This window comes from Salmo trutta, chromosome 24, assembly GCF_901001165.1.
Source record: "Salmo trutta chromosome 24, fSalTru1.1, whole genome shotgun sequence".
In the NCBI taxonomy this organism is placed as follows: Eukaryota; Metazoa; Chordata; class Actinopteri; order Salmoniformes; family Salmonidae; genus Salmo; species Salmo trutta.
This window is the reverse complement of record NC_042980.1, coordinates 43,777,860-43,797,074: the sequence shown is the minus strand read 5'-3', so window position 1 is coordinate 43,797,074 and position 19,215 is coordinate 43,777,860. Positions and strand designations below refer to the sequence as shown.

At 42.6% G+C, this 19,215-nt stretch overlaps 3 protein-coding genes across 5 annotated transcripts in view; 1 reads left to right on the top strand and 2 right to left on the bottom strand.

Moving 5' to 3' along the window:
* Window positions 1-506: 506 nt before the first annotated feature.
* On the bottom strand, window positions 507-6,178 carry rrp1 (ribosomal RNA processing 1). 3 transcript variants are annotated; one of them, XM_029712307.1, is made up of 15 exons: window positions 5,972-6,178; window positions 5,547-5,629; window positions 5,347-5,404; window positions 5,079-5,164; window positions 4,876-4,937; window positions 4,581-4,710; window positions 4,252-4,316; window positions 3,899-4,125; window positions 3,498-3,732; window positions 3,356-3,375; window positions 3,103-3,246; window positions 1,747-3,005; window positions 1,311-1,487; window positions 1,123-1,192; window positions 507-938 (listed from the first exon to the last, which is right to left on the bottom strand). In XM_029712307.1, the coding sequence occupies exons 1-15, from the start codon at window positions 6,099-6,101 to the stop codon at window positions 739-741; spliced, it is 2,946 nt and encodes a 981-aa protein (XP_029568167.1). In that variant the 5' UTR covers window positions 6,102-6,178; the 3' UTR covers window positions 507-738. The 3 variants fall into 3 exon arrangements, with proteins under 3 accessions (XP_029568167.1, XP_029568168.1, XP_029568169.1); XM_029712308.1 differs by having other exon boundaries at window positions 507-929; XM_029712309.1 differs by having other exon boundaries at window positions 922-947; window positions 5,972-6,177.
* Window positions 6,179-6,386: 208 nt separating this feature from the next.
* Window positions 6,387-16,595, bottom strand: rsph1 (radial spoke head component 1). The gene is made up of 8 exons (XM_029712305.1): window positions 16,417-16,595; window positions 16,142-16,255; window positions 15,946-16,051; window positions 15,768-15,858; window positions 7,839-7,974; window positions 7,584-7,655; window positions 6,647-6,758; window positions 6,387-6,520 (listed from the first exon to the last, which is right to left on the bottom strand). The coding sequence occupies exons 1-8, from the start codon at window positions 16,465-16,467 to the stop codon at window positions 6,456-6,458; spliced, it is 747 nt and encodes a 248-aa protein (XP_029568165.1). The 5' UTR covers window positions 16,468-16,595; the 3' UTR covers window positions 6,387-6,455.
* Window positions 16,596-18,017: 1,422 nt separating this feature from the next.
* Window positions 18,018-19,215, top strand: part of LOC115161364 (glucose-6-phosphate exchanger SLC37A1) — a 28,010-nt gene continuing 26,812 nt past the window's right edge. The window contains exon 1 of the mRNA XM_029712304.1: window positions 18,018-18,213. The gene's annotated coding sequence lies outside the window, so the exon portion shown is untranslated. The remainder of the gene's footprint in view (window positions 18,214-19,215) is intronic.

Below are 19,215 nucleotides of genomic sequence, written 5' to 3'. Positions count from 1 at the left end.
GAACTGGCCACAGGTGGACCCCAATGAAGTTCTAGTGACATCAAGGATGAGCAAAGGAATTTGGATGCACCCAAGATCAATGTGGAGTTTAGTAGCAAAGGGGTGTGAATACATATGTAAATAATTTCAAACATGTTTCAATTTGTCCTTATGCAGTATTGTGTGTAAATGGGTGAAGAAAAAAAAATCTATTAATACATTCATCATTCAGGCTGTAACAAAACATAGAATAAGTCAAAGTGTATGACTGTGCTGTTGCTGTGTGTGCACGCTTTAATTTGTTCCCAAACCCTTCCCTTGGGAGAAAAAAAAATTAAATACAAATGTTGATTGGGATATGAATGACTCGTGGTCTTTCCTTCTAAAATATAAAAATCCGATAATCCCCCACGCCAACAACAAAAATCCTATATTCTTCGGCAAAGCAAGAACGTCATGCTGTTTAACACACATATATGCAGTCTGGCTCAAAACTAAAAGACTGAGTGAAGAAGAAACACCCACAGTTAGACAGGTTCACTAAAATGAGGGAGTGAGTTTTTATTTGAACACTTGCTCACCCACAGAACAGCAAAACATGGAAAATTTGAAATTACAAAAAAAAAAAACATTTGTATATCAAGATCACTCTCTTCCCATAGGGGAATCTGTGGATATTCAGTTTATAATTATATTTTCCTGGTGGACAAACAGTGGGGGTGGGACGGTCATGTGTCTCACCAGTCTCCTCACAGAAGACTAGAAGAAGTCAGCCGCAGTGGGGCGTTTGGGGGTGGTTTTCAGGGTGCTTTTGGTCTTCTTAGTGCTTTTGGTAAGAAAGGCCTCTGGAGATTTCAGGACCCCAAACAGGGGCTTCTGCTGGGGGTCAAAGGGCACTCGGGACGACCCCTCTGGACTCACCAGCAGGCTGCGGTCAGTCTTCCTGAACTCTGGGGATCATGAATGGGCAAAAAACAAATAGGAAAGTCTCATCAAAACTACGGAACGACATTGAACCGTAAAGAAATGAGGACCTAGAAGCTAGATTATCATGGGATAACTGGAGATATATAGGTCATTAGAAAGTAAGAGGTCTTGTCTCTTGTACAAGTCCAAATAAGGTGCTATCCTGCCCTCTAATACCTGCAGTTTTGTTTTTATTGAGTCCGAAGGTAACCTTCTTGGATTCGGACTTTGGAGTCTGACACTTCTTCTGTGAAAGAAAATGATAAAATATGAGGATTTCACATTTGTGAACAGAAGTTAAGGACAGATGGTGAGGGAGTAACTTGCTGAAATAATAGACTGTAGGTTTTGAACCAGTTCACTACCTTCTTCTTGCTGGATAGCGGTGTGCTGGGGCTTCCCTTGGTGGTCTTGAAGAAAAGGGGAGTAGGGATGGTGGCATGGTTCTGGAACGTGATGAAGTCCGACTCCTCCCCTGCCTTCTTGGGCGTCATTTTTTTGGTTTTCTTGGCGCTCACTGGCGTGGACAGCTCTTTGCTGTCCTGAAGAGATGAGGAAACAAAAAGGAATTTAACTAAATTTAAAACAAGCTCATTAACTGGAAACCTGTTCAATGGCTACTAGCGAACACAGCTAACTAGCGCTCATCTGCTTCACTTACGCCAACTAAAGTGGTACGCATTTACTGTAGCTACTAACTTTAACTATTTGCATATTTGATAGACGGGGACACCTAACAAATGTGTCAGGCTGACTCAACCCGGGCCTAGGAAGTGACGTTAACGTCAACTTAAAACTCACGTTGCTCAGTTTGGCTTTCTTGCCTCCAGCCACCCCGTTGACCTCAGCCTCAACCTCTATCACTACCGGGACCTTCCTCTTCTTCCTCTTCCCTTTCTTCAGGGGCGTGTCCAGGTCAGCATCTGTAGGCTGCTCCTCTGAAACGCTCTCCTCCGCTGTTGTGGTCTCTGGCTCCTGCGCTACCCGTCCAGAGCTTCTCTTCTTCTTCTTCTTGAGTGGGGTAGGTGTGGCGGCCTCCAGCGTCTGTACCTCAGTGTCGATCAGTGTGAGGTTTGCCTCTGCTTTCGGCGGGGTTTCACCCTCGGCCTCCACGCTCTGTTCTTCAGCCTTGGCATGTTTCTTCTTCTTCTTCTTGAGCGGGGTTGATGTAGCGACATATGCTGGCTCCACCTTGTCCTTCCTGTAGACGCCACCTGCTTCAGTTTCTGGCTGCATTTCACCCTCAGTGCTCTCCTCTCCAGCCTTTGCCACCTTTAGTTTCTTCTTTTTCAGGGGAGTGGCGGCGATGCGGAGGTCAGCTGGAGGCTCCTCGGCTGGTGTAGACTCTGGTTCAAGGTCCACCTGTGTTGTGTCTGTCTCAGCTTCCTCAGCGGTCCGTGTAACCTTCTTCCTCATCCTCCTCCTCCTCTTCTTCGGTGGGGTGGCCGTGGTCTCGTCTACTGTTTCTAACGTCATTTCAACTTCCTCTACGGTTGTCTGCTCCTCAGGCTCCTGCTTGGTGTTTTTCCTCCTGCTCGGGGTGGTAGTAGCAGTCTCAGGGGCAGACTTGGCTGGTTCTGCTACCTCTTCCTCCTTCGGTGCAGGCGTTTTGGACTTCTTGATATTTTTCTTCTTGGAAGACGTGGCGTCTGGTTTCGGAGTCTCTGATTGTTTCTTCTGGTCTACCTCCGTGACTGTGACAGATGATAGGTTACCTACCACTACATCCCGTGGAGTTCCTGATTGGACCCCTGTCTCCATGGATGTCACCTTTGCCTTCTCCTTCAGGAGAGCCGCTCTCGTATCAGTGCCCTTGGCTGGGATAGAGGGCTCCGTCTCTGCTTCTTTAGAGTCTGTCGTCTGCGGTGCAGAAGCAGGAGTTGTGTCCTCCTCAGCCTTCACCACCACCCCGTTCTGCTCTTCGGTCTTCACCTCTCCAGTCTTCTTCTTCTTCTTCTTCTTCTTCTTGTTATATGAGTCTCCGGGAGCCTCCGCTGGTTTACTGTCATCTGTTGCGGCAGTCTGGTCAGAAGTTCTTGCTTTGGAGTCTTTTTTCTTGCCTTAAGTACAAGATATCAATGATGTAAGAACAACAAATAAATGATGAAGTAAAAGAATAAGATCAAAGGCGATCGTTTAAATAGGGGTTTTAGGTACCTTTCCATTTCTTGGCTGGTGAGCTCTCTTCCTCCTGCTCCCCGAAGCCTCGTCCCCGTTTCATCCTCTTTCTGCTGCCAAACATTTCATCATCATCCTCATCTGTCGATACCTCCTCTGGGTACTCATCCTGTGGAAAGACTCCTGAGAGAGAAAAAGAGAGGAGACAAAGGGAGAGAGAGAGACGTCAGCTTTCCTTGCACATCTATGATGGGGATACGCTGATGAAAGTTATGACCATCAGGATTCCTACCTTCACTGAGATCCCGGAGACTGCAGGAGAACAGAGGGAGAGAAGAGGTGTCCGTCAACACACAAACTGAACCAACTCCTCTTCATCAGTGTCCATGTCAAGGATTTCTAATTTACGAGTGTGTGTGTGTGTGTTTACTTACGTCTTGACGACTTTGTACAGTCTCTGTCTGTTGTGGCTAGGGGTGTTGCTGCGTCTGGCTAGCCCAAACAGCCTGTCTGCCAGGCTAGAGTAGTCAAACTGGAGAACAGGTCCGATCCCCGCGTCATCTGGCATCTCAGACTCAGAGTCACTCTCCAGATGAAGCATTTCGTCATCGTCCTCATCCTCCAGACCATCTTCATCATCATCATCATCTTCCTCAGTTGATACAGTGCCTAAAACCACAAAGGAAGGTGAGAACAAGACTTATGGATTATAACTGGACATTTGCAAATATAGGCTTTGTGTCATTAATAAGATAATTCCATATAATGCAACATACTTGTGGTATTCAAGCTAAAGCTGATCCATAAATTATGGCTCTTATATTTCACCGCCTACCGTTGGTCTGCCCACCAGTGGTTTTCTTGGGGGGTTCCTTTGCAGTTTTTTTGCCCTTGGGGGGCTCCTTCTCTAACTCCTCCTCTTCAGAAGCCTGTCCCGAGTCGGACTCCTCAGCCCCTCCACCTGTAGCCTTCACTTCCTTCAACAGGTCTTCGATGGCGAAGGGAGCCTGGTCCACGATGGCGCTGAAAATGCTGCTGCAGATAGCCTTGAGCAGGATCCGACTGAGACAGAGGGAATGAGACACAAGGAATGAGACACAGGGAATGAGCAGGAAGGATTGAAACTCGATATAAAAAAAGGTAGAGATTATCTTGACCCCTCCCCAGAAATGTCCCTGTAAAACTTACTCTTTCGTTTTAGATGCTGTTTTGCAGAAAGGGTCAATGAATGTCATGTTCTGAGCCGCTGTGAGCTGTAATCACAAGCAAACCACAACCAGTCATTCCACTGTGGTGGAAATGGAACCAATCAGCATACGACCACCTCATTCAGCCAATAGAACCTCCTAACACCCAATCAAACTGACAGATCTTTATCAAACTTAAGTCTCATTACTTCCCCTACCCTTAAAGGTGGATTTATTGATTGATTTATTACCTCTCAATTACAACTCTAATCGTAAACAACAAAGTGAACCTAGCACATCTCTTGGGGCATTAACATAACCAGTTGATACCTCAGCTGAGCCAACTGCAGCCAGCTCGGTCATATAGATGTCCAGTATGTGGAACTGTAATCCACAGGGAGCTCCGCTGGAGCTGTGGAGGACCTGGGCAGTCAGGAGCTCCAGAAACCTGCTCACCACACTGTAGAAAGACAAAACACCCCATTCTAACATCACAGGAAGCATGCATGCACAAAGACTTAAAGGGACAGTACACCCCAAAAATCTAAGTTTGTCAGATGTTTTCAAGTAAAAAAAAAAAAAAAAGGGGGGGGTGGGTTTGGTCAAGGGTCAAAGCGTCACCCACCTGGTCTCCCATTCTTTCCTCTTCATCATCTCAAAAGTGTTCCTGAACACGAAACGAACCAGCTGTCCGTCAGAGAGAATGACAAAAAGGATTTGTCATTTCTTCATGTACAAAATATTTTCAATTTATCCTCTCTAAGCTATACAGGACGATTTACTGCGTAAGGAAATGCTGATAACATTTTGATGGTTGAATATGCTGACCTGGAAGAACTTATCCATGCGAAGCCTGTCAATGCCAGTCCATTCTCTTTTGATGGTCTGCAGGAAGGTCTCCAGAAACATGAACTCTACAAAAAAGGATTAAAAAAGAATCGATGAAAAACAGGAACAGATCTTAAAATTGGAGTACATGTTCTGTATAGGGTCTGTCAAAACTCTCAGAACATTTGCTCCCAGACCCATGGGTAACATTTAAATTAAATAAAAGACAATATTGAATACATAGTAGTGCGTAAAAATGAGGCCTTACGGCTCTGGATGTTCTGGAAGCTGTGCATCAGGCCAGAGATCTGATTCGACAGCTCCTCCTGTTGGCAAAAATCATCATCAAGCAACTTATAGTCCGAAGTATTTTGTGTAGTCCGAAGTATTTTGTGTATCAGCTCTTCTAGTTTAACCTTTTTTTTAACATGAATGCAAATAAGTTGTGTCACAGTGGCTACGACTTACCTGAAGAAGTGGCTTGTCCTGCATCCACAGGCAATAAAAGAGTCCTTTCCATAGTTTGAGTAACTCGTCGCCTTCAAACCCACCTAGAGAGAAGACAAGTGCCGGTCAAACAACTAGATACAAAAAAATCACAACTATGAAAGGAGTTGGCAACATTGTTGCTCGCATCGTCACAATTTGCATTCCCGACCAAATGTGATCATTTTCTTTGATGTGTTACATTCTAAGCTCGTTTATATCATTTTTCGTGCTCTAACGAGTCCACTATTGTATTGTTAAAAATATATAAATCAAATTGGTTTAACGTGCAAAAAAAACGAATCGAAGGTTAGCTAAGCTAGGATCACGAAGAGATGAGGCAGACAAGCTGCGTGTGTGGAGGCAAAGCGCGTGGTCCATTTTCCTGGTAACCTCGTTAGCCTTACCTTGGATTTTCTGTGACCTAACACTAATATATTTTCTTAGCTTCTTGATGGCTTTTGTTCGCATGGGCTTCTCATTAGATGCCAATCTTTGAGCGAACTGGATCTCTGGTTCTTGTTGTACCGGCGCCATGTTTCCAACAAATTAACGTAGAAACACTTTTTGCCTAGCAGTGACACATTTCTCTCTGCGCTTTCCGCATGCGTTTCCCCTCGTCGCATGATGATGACGTAACACCTCCACTAAGTGGACGTTACTCTGGATTTCCCCACAGGGTGGCATATTCATTCAACTTTGACCCATCTTTTCTACCCTGGCTAAACCACACAGTCAATTGGGGATTTTTTTTAAATAATCACATCAAACCTTTTCATAGTCAAATAATTCCTCAGTGACTCTTATTAATCAGACCAGTAATTATGAGAGAGAAGTCTTTATTGTTGAAATGTGTGTTTGCTGTGCGTAAACTGTGAATCTGGCAAGGTCTCAGGTCTCTGGAGTGGGAGGTTCGGATCCCCCTTTCTGGTCTGCGGAGGCCAGTCCTTCTCCGTCTGTTGATAGAAAAACTATTTTAAATGATACATGTAAAAAACAAAATATGAATTATTCCTCAGACAAGGTTTATCACAGTCACACGTGATAAACACTACTACAGGCTACATAAGGGTCCTGCTCACCCGAGGATGGATCTTTGGCTGGGGTCCAGAGGGACAGGCCCGTGACAGCCTTGGGCTTCCACTTCAGGACCATGGTGGATACTATGTCATCCTCATCGGCATCCCCTCTGTCCTGTTGTCCATGGAGAAGCCGTAACAGAGGTCAAGAAAAGGTTCCCTTTGGCCATTTCTGCCGAAAGCACCTTTATGCATCTATTTTCATTTTCTCTTCTATGAATACAGTTGGGATGTTTTAAGTGCAATGCCATGCTGCAAGTGTTTTGCTGTCATTGTGTAAGATCTGTGTAGTGCTTCCTATTAGATGGTTAAATTGTTCAGCGACAGCTTCTTCTATAGCACGGCAAGCCCCAAAACATCTAAAACTCCAGTGCACAACTCAGCCAAAAACACACAGAGAGACTAGAAGACGAACAGTGGATCCATGACTACTATTACAATGTCATGAAGGATGATAATCATGCAAGTATCTAGGTGTATGCACTTTAAGAGACTAAGCCCAATAGCATTTTGAGAATTGTTGAGAAAAACAAAGAAGAAGGTTATCTTTGTATCAATCAACCACTAAGGGGTGTCATGCAACAAATGGACACATGAAGTGGAACTACTATTCTACAACAAAGGCACAGCACAGCAGCACTCTGTAATTGCTGTGGCACCTCCTCTCCTGACGCCCCTATAGAGAAATAGCCCTCCCCATGGCCAGGGTAGGGAGACCTGGACTTCTGGGCTTTCCCATGTTTACCATTCTCCTCATCTGATGCAGGCTGGAGTTTTAGTCAAGAGAGAGAAGCAGCTCTCTGTTAAGTGTCTTTGTCATGATCTCTTCCAGATACTTCAAACAACAAACATTTGCTAGAGAGACATTCTGCTCTTGTACTGGTTGTTTTATCATATCATTGCAATTTCTGCATATGCAAATATGTGTTAGTGGTCATACCTGATCCACCTGTAGGTATTCTCCATGCTGCTCACAGCCAATTTCAAACACATACTTCCCTGGACCTGAGGGCTGTAACACAAATGGCTGATAGTGAGTTTATATATGCAAGTACACAATAATCTTGTTGTATGCTGATAAACTTGTAACTAAACATGTCATATTTGATTTGATCATGCTGTGTTTGTGGTTATTGTTTTCATGAAGGCAGTGTTTTTGCTTTAATAATGTCAGATTCCTCCTGGGCTGACTTACATTGTTGTTGAGGAAGTTGCCCTGGTATCTGTGGTTCAGGTGGATGAATTCTCCTGCTGACTCCATCTTGCCCATCACCCACGTGCCCATGTACCTGGAACCTGTGTCGTTGTAGTGGTATATACCTTGTCCATTTCTGGTATTATAAAGACAAAGAGTAGTAAGATCTGGTGGGGGACTGTAATATGAATATTTAATATGAATAAGTTTCATTCCAAAACACTATACTTACTGTATGTATAACCATTATCAGAAATGTTGGTAAATTAGCTTTTTTTTGTTTAAAGAACTTATGAAAGAGATGTGTGTTTTTTCACCACCTAATCATGGAATGGGGTTGTTCATTGATAGATGTCAAACAAATACATGTCTATCACTTGATGGTATCATTTCAGAGACAAACAATCACATGTTGTTGCAAAATGAGATATATTTGCCTCAGTAGCTAGGTTTCCATCCAATTGGCGACGTATTTTAATGCAAAAATTTAAAAATCAGCATTAAATTGACTTGTTGCGGATAAAAGATTGTGCGTGAAAAATGTATTTTGCAGTTAAAATACAAGTTAAGTATGCTTCCATCCCATTTTCAATTCTACTGATGGTTTTGTCACAAAGCATATTGCGTTAAATAGCGAATGTGCCCACTCTAGTATTGACACGTGCGAACTACAGCTTGCAGATAACTGTGCAGGTAGGCTAGTCTACATGATGAGATTATTATGGATAAGAGCGAGAATATTTTTATTTGTCAAACAGCAGTCAAGCATCGATCCTCATGTCATCAGAATAAGAGCCTGGATATTTATTGTAAAGGAGCATCAAGCTCATCACCGTGCTCTTTCACCACCCTGTGAAGTTCTGTAGCCTAATAAACTGCATGCTTTCCCGATGAGTCAAACTGGGAGGACCATACAACACGTCATCGTGTGACTCCCAAGTTTACTTGTCACGCCCTGACCTGAGAGAGCCTTTTTTATGTCTCTATTTAGGTTTGGTCAGGGTGTGATTTGGGTGGGCATTCTATGTCCTTTTTTCTATGCTTTGTATTTCTTTGTTTTTGGCCTTGTATGGCTCTCAATCAGGGACAGCTGTACATCGTTGTTGCTGATTGGGAGTCATACTTAGGCAGCCTGTTTTCCTTTGGGGTTTGTGGGTAGTTAAATTCAGCAGAGAACTGGAAGGAAAGACGACCAAAGGAGGAATTGGCTTTTGGGGGTGACGAGTGAGATATACCTGCTGGAGCGCGTGCTACGAGTGGGTGCTGCTATGGTGACCAGTGAACTGAGATAAGGCAGGGCTTTACCTAGCATAGACTTGTAGATAACCTGTAGCCAGTGGGTTTGGCGACGAGTATGAAGCGAGGGCCAACCAACGAGAGCATACAGGTCGCAATGGTGGGTAGTGTATGGGGCTTTGGTGACAAAACGGATGGCAGTGTGATAGACTGCATCCAGTTTGTTGAGTTGAGTGTTGGAGGCTATTTTATAGATGACATCACCGAAGTCAAGGATCGGTAGGATGGTCAGTTTTACGAGGGTAAGTTTGGCAGCGTGAGTGAAGGAGGCTTTGTTGCGAAATAGGAGGCCGATTCTAGATTTAATTTTGTATCGGAGATGCTTAATGTGAGTCAGGAAGGAGAGTTTACAGTCTAACCAGACACCTAGGTATTTGTAGTTTTCCACGTATTCTAAGTCATAGCCGTCCAGAGCAGTGATGCTGGACGGGCGAGCAGGTGCGGGCAGTGATCGATTGAATAGCATGCATTTAGTTTTACTTGCGTTTAAGAGCAGTTGGAGGCCACGGAAGGAGAGTTTTGAAGCTCGTCTGGAGGTTTGTTAACACAGTGTCCAAAGAAGGGCCAGAAGTATACAGAATGGTGTCGTCTGCGTAGAGGTGGATCAGAGAATCACCAGCAGCAAGAGCAACATCATTGATGTATACAGAGAAAAGAGTCGGCCCGAGAATTGAACCCTGTGGCACCCCCATAGAGACTGCCAGAGGTCCGGACAACAGGCCCTTCGATTTGACACACTGAACTCTATCAGAGAAGTAGTTGGTAAACCAGGCGAGGCAATCATTTGAGAAACCAAGGCTGTCGAGTCTGCCAATAAGAATGTGGTGATTGACAGAGTCAAAAGCCTTGGCCAGGTCGATGAATACGGCTGCACAGTAATGTCTCTTATCGATGGCGGTTATGATGTCGTTTAGGACCTTGAGCGTGGCTGAGGTGCACCCATGACCAGCTCTGAAACCAGATTGCATAGCGGAGAAAGTACGGTGGGATTCGAAATGGTCGGTAATCTGTTTGTTAACTTGGCTTTTGAAGACCTTAGAAAGACAGGGTTGGATGCATTTGGAAAGTTTACCGACACATGTTCTGTTTTCCATCAGGCCTCTCGTGATATTTTTTATCCATCATGTACTTCACTGGCATAAAAAGGGGCCACTACTTTAGACAGTCAAATGTGACACATACTGTTTTTAATAAAGAACTGTACAAATTATACATTTGTGACATCAACATTTTAAAAAAAAGATCTATATCATTTTTTTTTTTTAATCAATACAGTAATATGAGATCTAGACTCTGTTCAGAAGTAATCCAGAGGCCTAACTCAAACCAAACACTATAGCATGAGGCTAGATTTATGATGGTTTCGATTTGTATGTTAAAGATACAGGATACGAACATTCCATTCCAGCGGAACAATGGATATATAAACCCATTTTAATACACATCTAAAATCTACGAATACAAAATCTTACACACACATAAACTATTAATTGGATACCGCAATTGGGGAGAGAAAGGGGTAAAACATTTTTTTTTTTTTAAATAGATTATTATTATAAAAACATTTTTAAATGAAGACGGTTCAAATGAATTATGCCACCTCGAATTTGCCTGCGTTCAGCACAATGAGTTGTCCATTTCCGATTGACTGTGTCGCAGCTGCTGCTTCAAGGTTCAACACCACCATACTTATTTATTGTGAGGTCCAGAACTCTGATAAATACATCATGGGCAAGAAACATATTGTTTTTAATAAAATAAAAAATGTAATAAAGCCACACACTCTAGGAGCTCAGATGCAAAAATGATTTATGTCCAACGTTTCGACAGACAAGCTGTCTTCAACAGGGTATAATGACAAACACTGCGAGATGACTCATTTATATAGTGTCTATAGTGTCAAAAGACACACACAGGTGTCTGGAATCATGGCCGGGTGTGGCCTGATATCATTGGTTAATTATCATATATTAAAATAGCATACAAAAAACATAAATGGATAGCATACGATCATGGATACAATTTGACTACATAAGCCTACAAACATTTACAATAGCAAAATCACAATAATCACAAGAATGGCTTCAGATCAAAGTCTATGTTGAGACCGAAGGGAGCAAGGGTCTTTAAATTAAAGATCCAGGCAGCTTCTCATTTTAATAATAAATTGTCGAGGTCACCCCCTCTCCTAGGGAGGGTGACATGTTCGATGCTGATATAACGTAGAGATGAGGTTCCTCTCTCCTAGGGAGGGTGACATGTTTGATGCCGATATAACGTAGAGATGAGGTTCCCCTCTCCTAGGGAGGGTGACATGTTTGATGCCGATATAACGTAGGGACAAAATCGAGTGGTTTTCTTCCAAAAGGTGGGCTGCGACAGGGTAAGTCGAGTTTTTGCACCTAATGGTGCTACGATGCTGTGAGATACGTACTTTTAATTCACGCTTTGTTTTACCCACATCATTTTTACCACAAGGACAAGTTATAAGATAAATAACTGCCTTAGTGGAGCACGTGTTAACACCTATGATTGGGATCGATTTCCCTGTTTGTGGGTGTTTGAAAGATCTACAATTATAAGTGTCATTGCATTGAGCACAGCCATTACACTTGTAGTTTCCATCCAGTAGGGGCGCAAATAGATGTTGTGCAGGGATATCTTGGGGTGGTAAATCAGAGTGTACCAATTAATCTTTGAGGTTTCTGCCCCGCGGGAATACGACCAAGGGAAGGTCCGAAAACACATTACCGATACTATCATCGGATCTTAGAATGTGCCAATGTTTGTGAACGATTCCCTTAATTTGTTCAGAGCACTTTGAATAGCGCGTAGTTAGAACGCAAGAATGCTTACTTTTGCGAGACTGACCTTGAAAAAGGTCATGTTTTGTTTTGAATTTTCTCAATGGCAGTATTAATCTGACCATTTTTGTTCCCCCTGTTTCAATATGCTTTGTGTTGTAGTCACGACAGACAAAGATATATTGTTAAGCAAACTTTACTAGGCATGTTGTGAACTAGCACATTAATAACGTAAGTAACAACTGGTTTCCGTTTCCTGTGTAACATCAATATGAGTAACATCAATGTTGCTACATGTTCTCTTTTTTTTTCTTTTTTTTTACAACAAAGGCAAACCACACCTAACTTTGGCTTGTAGTCCATGTCTGCAATAAACTGGAATGTGAACTGAATGTTTGTTTACTGTCTCTGACTGTCCATGAATTATTATTATTTTTACCTTCACACAAAGTCTTTCAGGTGTATAGGTCTTCGGATGGCCCTACCAGACCTTGTGTGGGGAGTGTTGGCTCCATCAGGTGCTTGACCTGAGATGTTTGGATCTTCTTGTTGAGGTGCAGCGTTCACCTCTAGGTTGTGTTCAGCACCATGCTAGGCGTCAGCTGGTGCACTGTTTACTGGCTCTGTGACAGGCTCCTCAACAGTGGGGAAATCCTCCTCTATTTATCTGCTCTTCCTCAGGTGTCGCCTGTTCCTCCTGAAGACTTGTCTCTGTTCTGTCTTCACCTCGTAGGACCTTTGCTCCACAGGTCTGACTACTGTGGTCCTCTGCTACCACTGTTTCTGTCCTGTGAGTGGCTGAACTCTCACCCTGTCATCTCGTTGCAGCTCTGTGAGATCCTTATCAGAGGTGTCGTAGTACTTTGCCTGTTTCTGTTGTCTTTCTTTGAACTTCTCCAACTGACAGTTTGCCATCCCCGGTCTCAGAAGATTTTCATTCATTATAAGTAGTGTCTTTGAACGTCTTCCCATGAGCACCATTGCAGGGCTGGTGTCTGTTCCTTGTGATGGGGTATTTCTGTGATCCAGCATGGCCAGGTATGGGTCAGCACCTGCTCTCTTTGCTTTTGCCATCAGTCTTTTGGCTGTTTTCACTGCCGATTCCACTTTCCCATTACTTTGCGGGTATCCTGGAGACTATGTTTTGTGTGTAAAGTCCCAAGCCTTGCTGAAACTACGGAACTCGTCTGAAGAGTACTGGGGACCATTGTCTGAGTAAAGGATGTCAGGTATCCCATAGGGTGCAGGGTGTCTTCAGTTTTCGAATGACCGTTTTCGACTGTGTGTTCTCCAAATGGTCCACTTCCCAGAAGTTGGAGAGATAATCAACTGTGACCATGTAGTCTCTGTCGTTGAACTGGAACAGGTCAGTCCCTATTTTTTCCCAGGGACGCTTTGGTGCTTCGTGTGGCCTCAACGTTTCTTTCTGCTGCTTTATACCCCATGCAGTGCCGGTGCTACACTGTGCCATGTATGTTCTCAGCTGTGCATTCATGCCTGGCCAGTAGACAGACTCGTGAGCTCTTTTCAGACACCCCTCTGTTCCTATGTGTGAGGAATGGATTCTCTGCATTATCTCTGACCTGAGGGCAGTAGGCACAACGACTTGCTCACCTCTGAAGATAACTCAATTTTGCACACTCAGCTCATCTCTGTTGTGAAAATGCATGGCTACTTTCAAAGTACATGTCTTTTCACTTCAGGCCACCCCTGCAGGATCAGATTTTTCAGTGTCTGGAGCTCCCGGTTCAGCTCAGTGGCTCTCTGGATTAGAGGTCGACCGATTATGATTTTTCAACGCCGATACCGATTATTGGGGGCCCCAAAAGCCCGATACCGATTAACCGGCCAATTTATTTATTTATTTATTTGTAATAATGACAATTACAGCAATACTGAATGAACACTTATTTTAACTTAATATAATACATCAATAAAATCAATTTAGCCTCAAATAGATAATGAAACATGTTCAATTTGATTTAAATAATGCAAAAACAAAGTGTTGGAGAACAAAGTAAAAGTGCAATATGTGCCATGTAAAAAAGCTAACCTTTAAGTTCCTTGCTCAGAACATGAGAACATATGAAAGCTGGTGGTTCCTTTTAACATGAGTCTTCAATATTCCCGGGTAAGAAGTTTTAGGTTGTAGTTATTATAGGACTATTTCTCTCTATACGATTTGTATTTCATATACCTTTGACTATTGGATGTTCTTATAGGCACTTTAGTATTGCCAGTGTAACAGTATAGCTTCCGTCCCTCTCCTCGTTCCTACCTGGGCTCGAACCAGGAACACATCGACAACAGCCACCCTTGAAGCAGCGTTGCCCATGCAGAGCAAGGGGAACAACTACTCCAAGTCTCAGAGCGAGTGACGTTTGAAACGCTATTAGCGCGCACCCGGCTAACTAGCTAGCCATTTCACATCGGTTACACCAGCCTAATCTTGGGAGTTGACAGGCTTGAAGTCATAAAAAGCGCAATGCATTGCTAAGGGCTGCTGGCAAACGCACGAAAGTGCTGTTTGAATGAACGCTTACAAGCCTGCTGCTGTCTACCACCGCTCAGTCAGACTACTCTATCAAATCATAGACTTAATTATAACATAATAACACACAGAAATACGAGCCTTAGGTCATTAATATGGTCGAATCCGGAAACTATCATCTCGAAAACAAAACGTTTTTCCTGTCAGTGAAATACGGAACCGTTCCGTATTTTATCTAACGGGTGGCATCCCTAAGTCTAAATATTCCTGTTACATTGCACAACCTTCAATGTTAAGTCATAATTACGTAAAATTCTGGCAAATTAGTTCGCAACGAGCCAGGCGGCCCAAACTGTTGCATATACCCTGACTCTGCGTGCAATGAACGCAAAATGACACAATTTCACCTGGTTAATATTTCCTGCTAACCTGGATTTCTTTTAGCTAAATATGCAGGTTTAAAAATATATACTTCTGTGTATTGATTTTAAGAAAGGCATTGATGTTTATGGTTAGGTACAGTCGTGCAACGATTGTGCTTTTTTTTCGCAAATGCGCTTTTGTTAAATCATCCCCGTTTGGCGAAGTCGGCTGTCTTTGTTAGGAAGAAATAGTCTTCACAGTTCGCAACGAGCCAGGCGGCCCAAACTGCTGCATATACCCTGACTCTGTTTGCAAGAGAAGTGACACATTTTCCCTAGTTAAAAGAAATTCATGTTAGCAGGCAAAATTAACTAAATATGCAGGTTTAAAAATATATACTTGTGTATTGATTTTAAGAAAGGCATTGATGTTTATGGTTGGAGCAACGTGTACCTAAGCGATTATATGCAACGCAGGACAGGCTAGATAAACTAGTAATATCATCAACCATGTGTAGTTAACTAGTGATTATGATTGATTGATTGTTTTTTATAAGATAAGTTTAATGCTAGCTAGCAACTTACCTTGGCTTCTTACTCCATTCGCATAACAGGCAGGCTCCTCGTGGAGTGCAATGTAAAGCAAGTGGTTAGAGCGTTGGACTAGTTAACCGTAAGGTTGCAAGATTGAATCCCCGAGCTGACAAGGTAAAAATCTGTCGTTCTGCCCCTGAACAAGGCAGTTAACCCACTGTTCCTAGGCCGTCATTGAAAATAAGAATGTGTTCTTAACTGACTTGCCTAGTTAAATAAAGGTCTAAAAAAAATTGTTTTTTTACATTTAAATGTAAAAAACGGCCAAATCGGCGTCCAAAAATACCGATCGGAAGATTGTTATGAAAACTTGAAATCGGCCCTAATTAATCGGCCATTCCGATTAATCGGTCGACCTCTAGCGCCCAACTCTAGTAACTACCTTTGATGGTGTAACCACTCTCCCTCATATGTGTCTTGGTTGGGGTATGTGTAGAGGCCATGGCCCTGGCGCTGGTCATCAACCCAGCTGCCTGAGAGAAAGAGAGAGAGGGTAGGGGCGTATATGACACAGACAGACAGACAGACAGACAGACAGACAGACAGACAGACAGACAGACCTTCATATTTTGATCCATCTGGGTAATAGAAGACACCCTGTCCGTGCTTCAGGTTCTGGTAATATTCTCCAATGTACCTGGCCCCATTCTTAAATCGGTATGTCCCCTGGCACACACGGAAATAGTCAAGGAAATGGTCAAAGGAAACAAGAAATATTAGCAATCAACAAATAATATTATTTATGGTGACAGTTACCTGGCCAGACCTTTTCCCGTTTTCATACATTCCTTGGTAAGTGTCTCCATTGGGTAGGACAGCTCTCCCGACCCCATGTCTCTCTCCAGCTTCATTTCGGTCCCCTTCATATTCCTGTGTCAGTCAATTACATCCTTCTGTCAATGTTGCGTAGGCGCAAGTAACGTTAGCTGTTAAAATTAGCAAACGTTAGCTAGCTAACGTTAAATTAGCATTGCTAGCTCAAAATCGGCTTACGAGTTTTCTACCAAGTTTAACAGCGAACTTTGACTCACCCCAAGGTAACCCTGATCATCATCAAAATCCTCTGATCCAACATCTGACATGTTTAGCTACTCGTTTAGTCTTTGCTCCTGTAAAGTAAAAAGTAAACAAAGGGACTGTGGCTCTTCAACTCTCCTCTTCCCTCCTCTGTTTACCGTTGGCATGACAATGATGGACTGGACACGTGACCAATGGAAAAAAACCGGAAATAAACCAACGGAGAAAAAAAAAAGATAAACAAGCATCAATATCTTTAAAACTGTTAGGTGTACATTTATTAGCATTTATATCTTGATTTATTCTGTGCCATGTAAAAGATGTTCAGCCTTATCATTTGGTGATAAGGATATCTCAGAAATTCCTCGACAAATAGAGCAACTGCAAGATTTTTAGCGTTCCAGTACCTAGGTTTCCATCGGAATTGGAGAAAGATTATATGCGCATTTTTCCAGAAGATATGTGTTTTTATCAAATTGACTGTGCTTGATGATGCAGTACCCATAAAAATAACTTTTACTGTTAAATTCCCGTGTACTGAATAAACAATATAAGTTAATAAAATGGGTTTCCATCGCATTTACAACTCTACTGACGGTTTTCTCACAACAATGTCTGCGTTATATTACAGCGAGTTACTGTTACGTGTACTCCAGCTAAAAGCGCTTTGTGCGCTCTGTTGGTAATGCCGCGTTCACAACAACTAGGAACTCGGAACTGGCGACTTGGAAATCTCCTACTTCGGACCTCAACGCGTTTAAAACAACTGGGAACTCATAAAAAACAAAAAATATATATATATATATCCGAATGGGAAATATCGTTTTAAATGGTCATTCAACTCAGAATTCCAACTCGGGAACTCGGCTTATTTCCTAGAGCTCCGACTTTCCGAACTGAAGATCACTGGCGTCATGATTTGACCTCGTATTTTTCCGAATTCCAAGTTGGACAGAAAACAAAAATTTTTTATGGACAAAAGAGCGAGATTGTTTTTATTTGTCAAACGGCAGCCAAGCACCGATTATCATGTCACCAGAATAAAACCCTCGATATTTATTGGAAAGGAGCATCAAGCTCACCGCCGTGCATTTTCACCAGCCTGTGAAATCTACCATAACTTTCATCTGTAGCCTAAAAACTGCATGCTTTCCCGACAAGTCCTAGTTGGAGGACCACACAACGTCAACGCGTGACTCCAAGTTTACTTCGATATAATGGTTATTATATCAATATTTTCGCATAAAAGCCTTTCCACCGACATTGCTCGCATAGTTCCCTTTACCGACACTAAAATATTCCACCTTCTCTAGCATATTTTGTTTTGTCGACATTTGGAAAGTTTACCTAAAATGTAGCTGTTTCCATCAGGCCTGTCATTACATTACATGTAACGTTACTTTACTCGCATAAAAAGGTTGGATAGAAAACCTGGTTAGTAACAGATTCATATTGTATCTGATTTCCTTGTGTTATTACATGTTTTCTATAATCCGATATGTACTTTACTCTCATAAAAAAAAAAAAAAAAGGTTGGCTGGAAACGTGTTTAGTTGCACATAACTATTGTATTTAATTTCCTTGTTGGGTGACTTTGTTGCCATTTGTTTGACAAGGAGCCAGGGCTCGGCCGTTCCTCTGCGCTGTTCTGACGTCATCCGGAGACCGAAGTGGAGGTTGGGCGACCAGTGTGACTGTGAATGACAGCTCCACCAAGCTCTGTGAAAGAACAAGGAAGTGAGAGCTACACCGCCCGAGTTGGACGACAAAACCACACGGTTCTTTTGAAATTTTCCGCGATTTCAGCCACGGTAAGTTTGATCATTTATCCCTGGGTGTCTGTGAATAGATAGGGTCGGGGATTTTTTTTCCACAGATAGACCGCTGTTTTTGTCTAGCATCGAGGATGAGCAGAAAGTGAAGCGAGCAAGCCATGGTTATTTGAACACAGTGGTTCTAAACAAAGAGCTGTCGGATACATTGTAAGGAGGATTCTTCATGTTAATACGTTTGTATCTTTCGACTGGAGTATCGATTTGGTTGCAATGTTGCTGAGGATCATAATGATTGGAAACATTGATGTGGGCTTTCAAAGCAAACTGGCAAATGTCCTACAGTAGGTTTCTCTCTCTCTGATGTCTGCTACACTGGGAAGTCAAATGTGTTTTCATTGTTTTTACTACAGTCCAAGAAAATGGTAAAATAACAGTATTGGGCTCTGTATAACAATCTCAATTTAATCTACAGGATGTTAGATGGTTATATACGTTCATATATGGGGGGAAATAGAAGAAATACAGAAACCTATTGTCGAATGAACTTCAGTAATGAACTTCAGTAACTGGGTTTGAGGCTCTGTCACAATATGAATGAAAAAGCCTGGTCCAGTTGATGTGCCATCCAAGATTCCACGTATGAGGTTTTGCTATGAGCTGTAGCCAACTGTAGGCGGCTGTACTGTATGGGCCAAATAGTTTTTTCAAATGTAGTTTAAATTTTAGTCATTTAGCAGACGCTCTTATACAGAGCGACTTACCTTAGTGAGTGAATACATTTTACTACTTGTCCACCATGGGAAAGTATTGACAGTTTTAGTATGTAGAATGAATCAATTCAACTTACAAAATGATGACAGTGACCATATCAGTAGTGTAAATGACTAATGTTGTGGCAGAGGCTCATGATAGAGTTCAATGGTATGTGTAGTTTAGCAAGCCAAGCTGTCGATATACACAGTTGGTGGTTCAGTGCTTGGCAACATCATGTTCCCAGACCAAGATTCTGGTATAGAAGGGTACTGGTATTCATGCTAC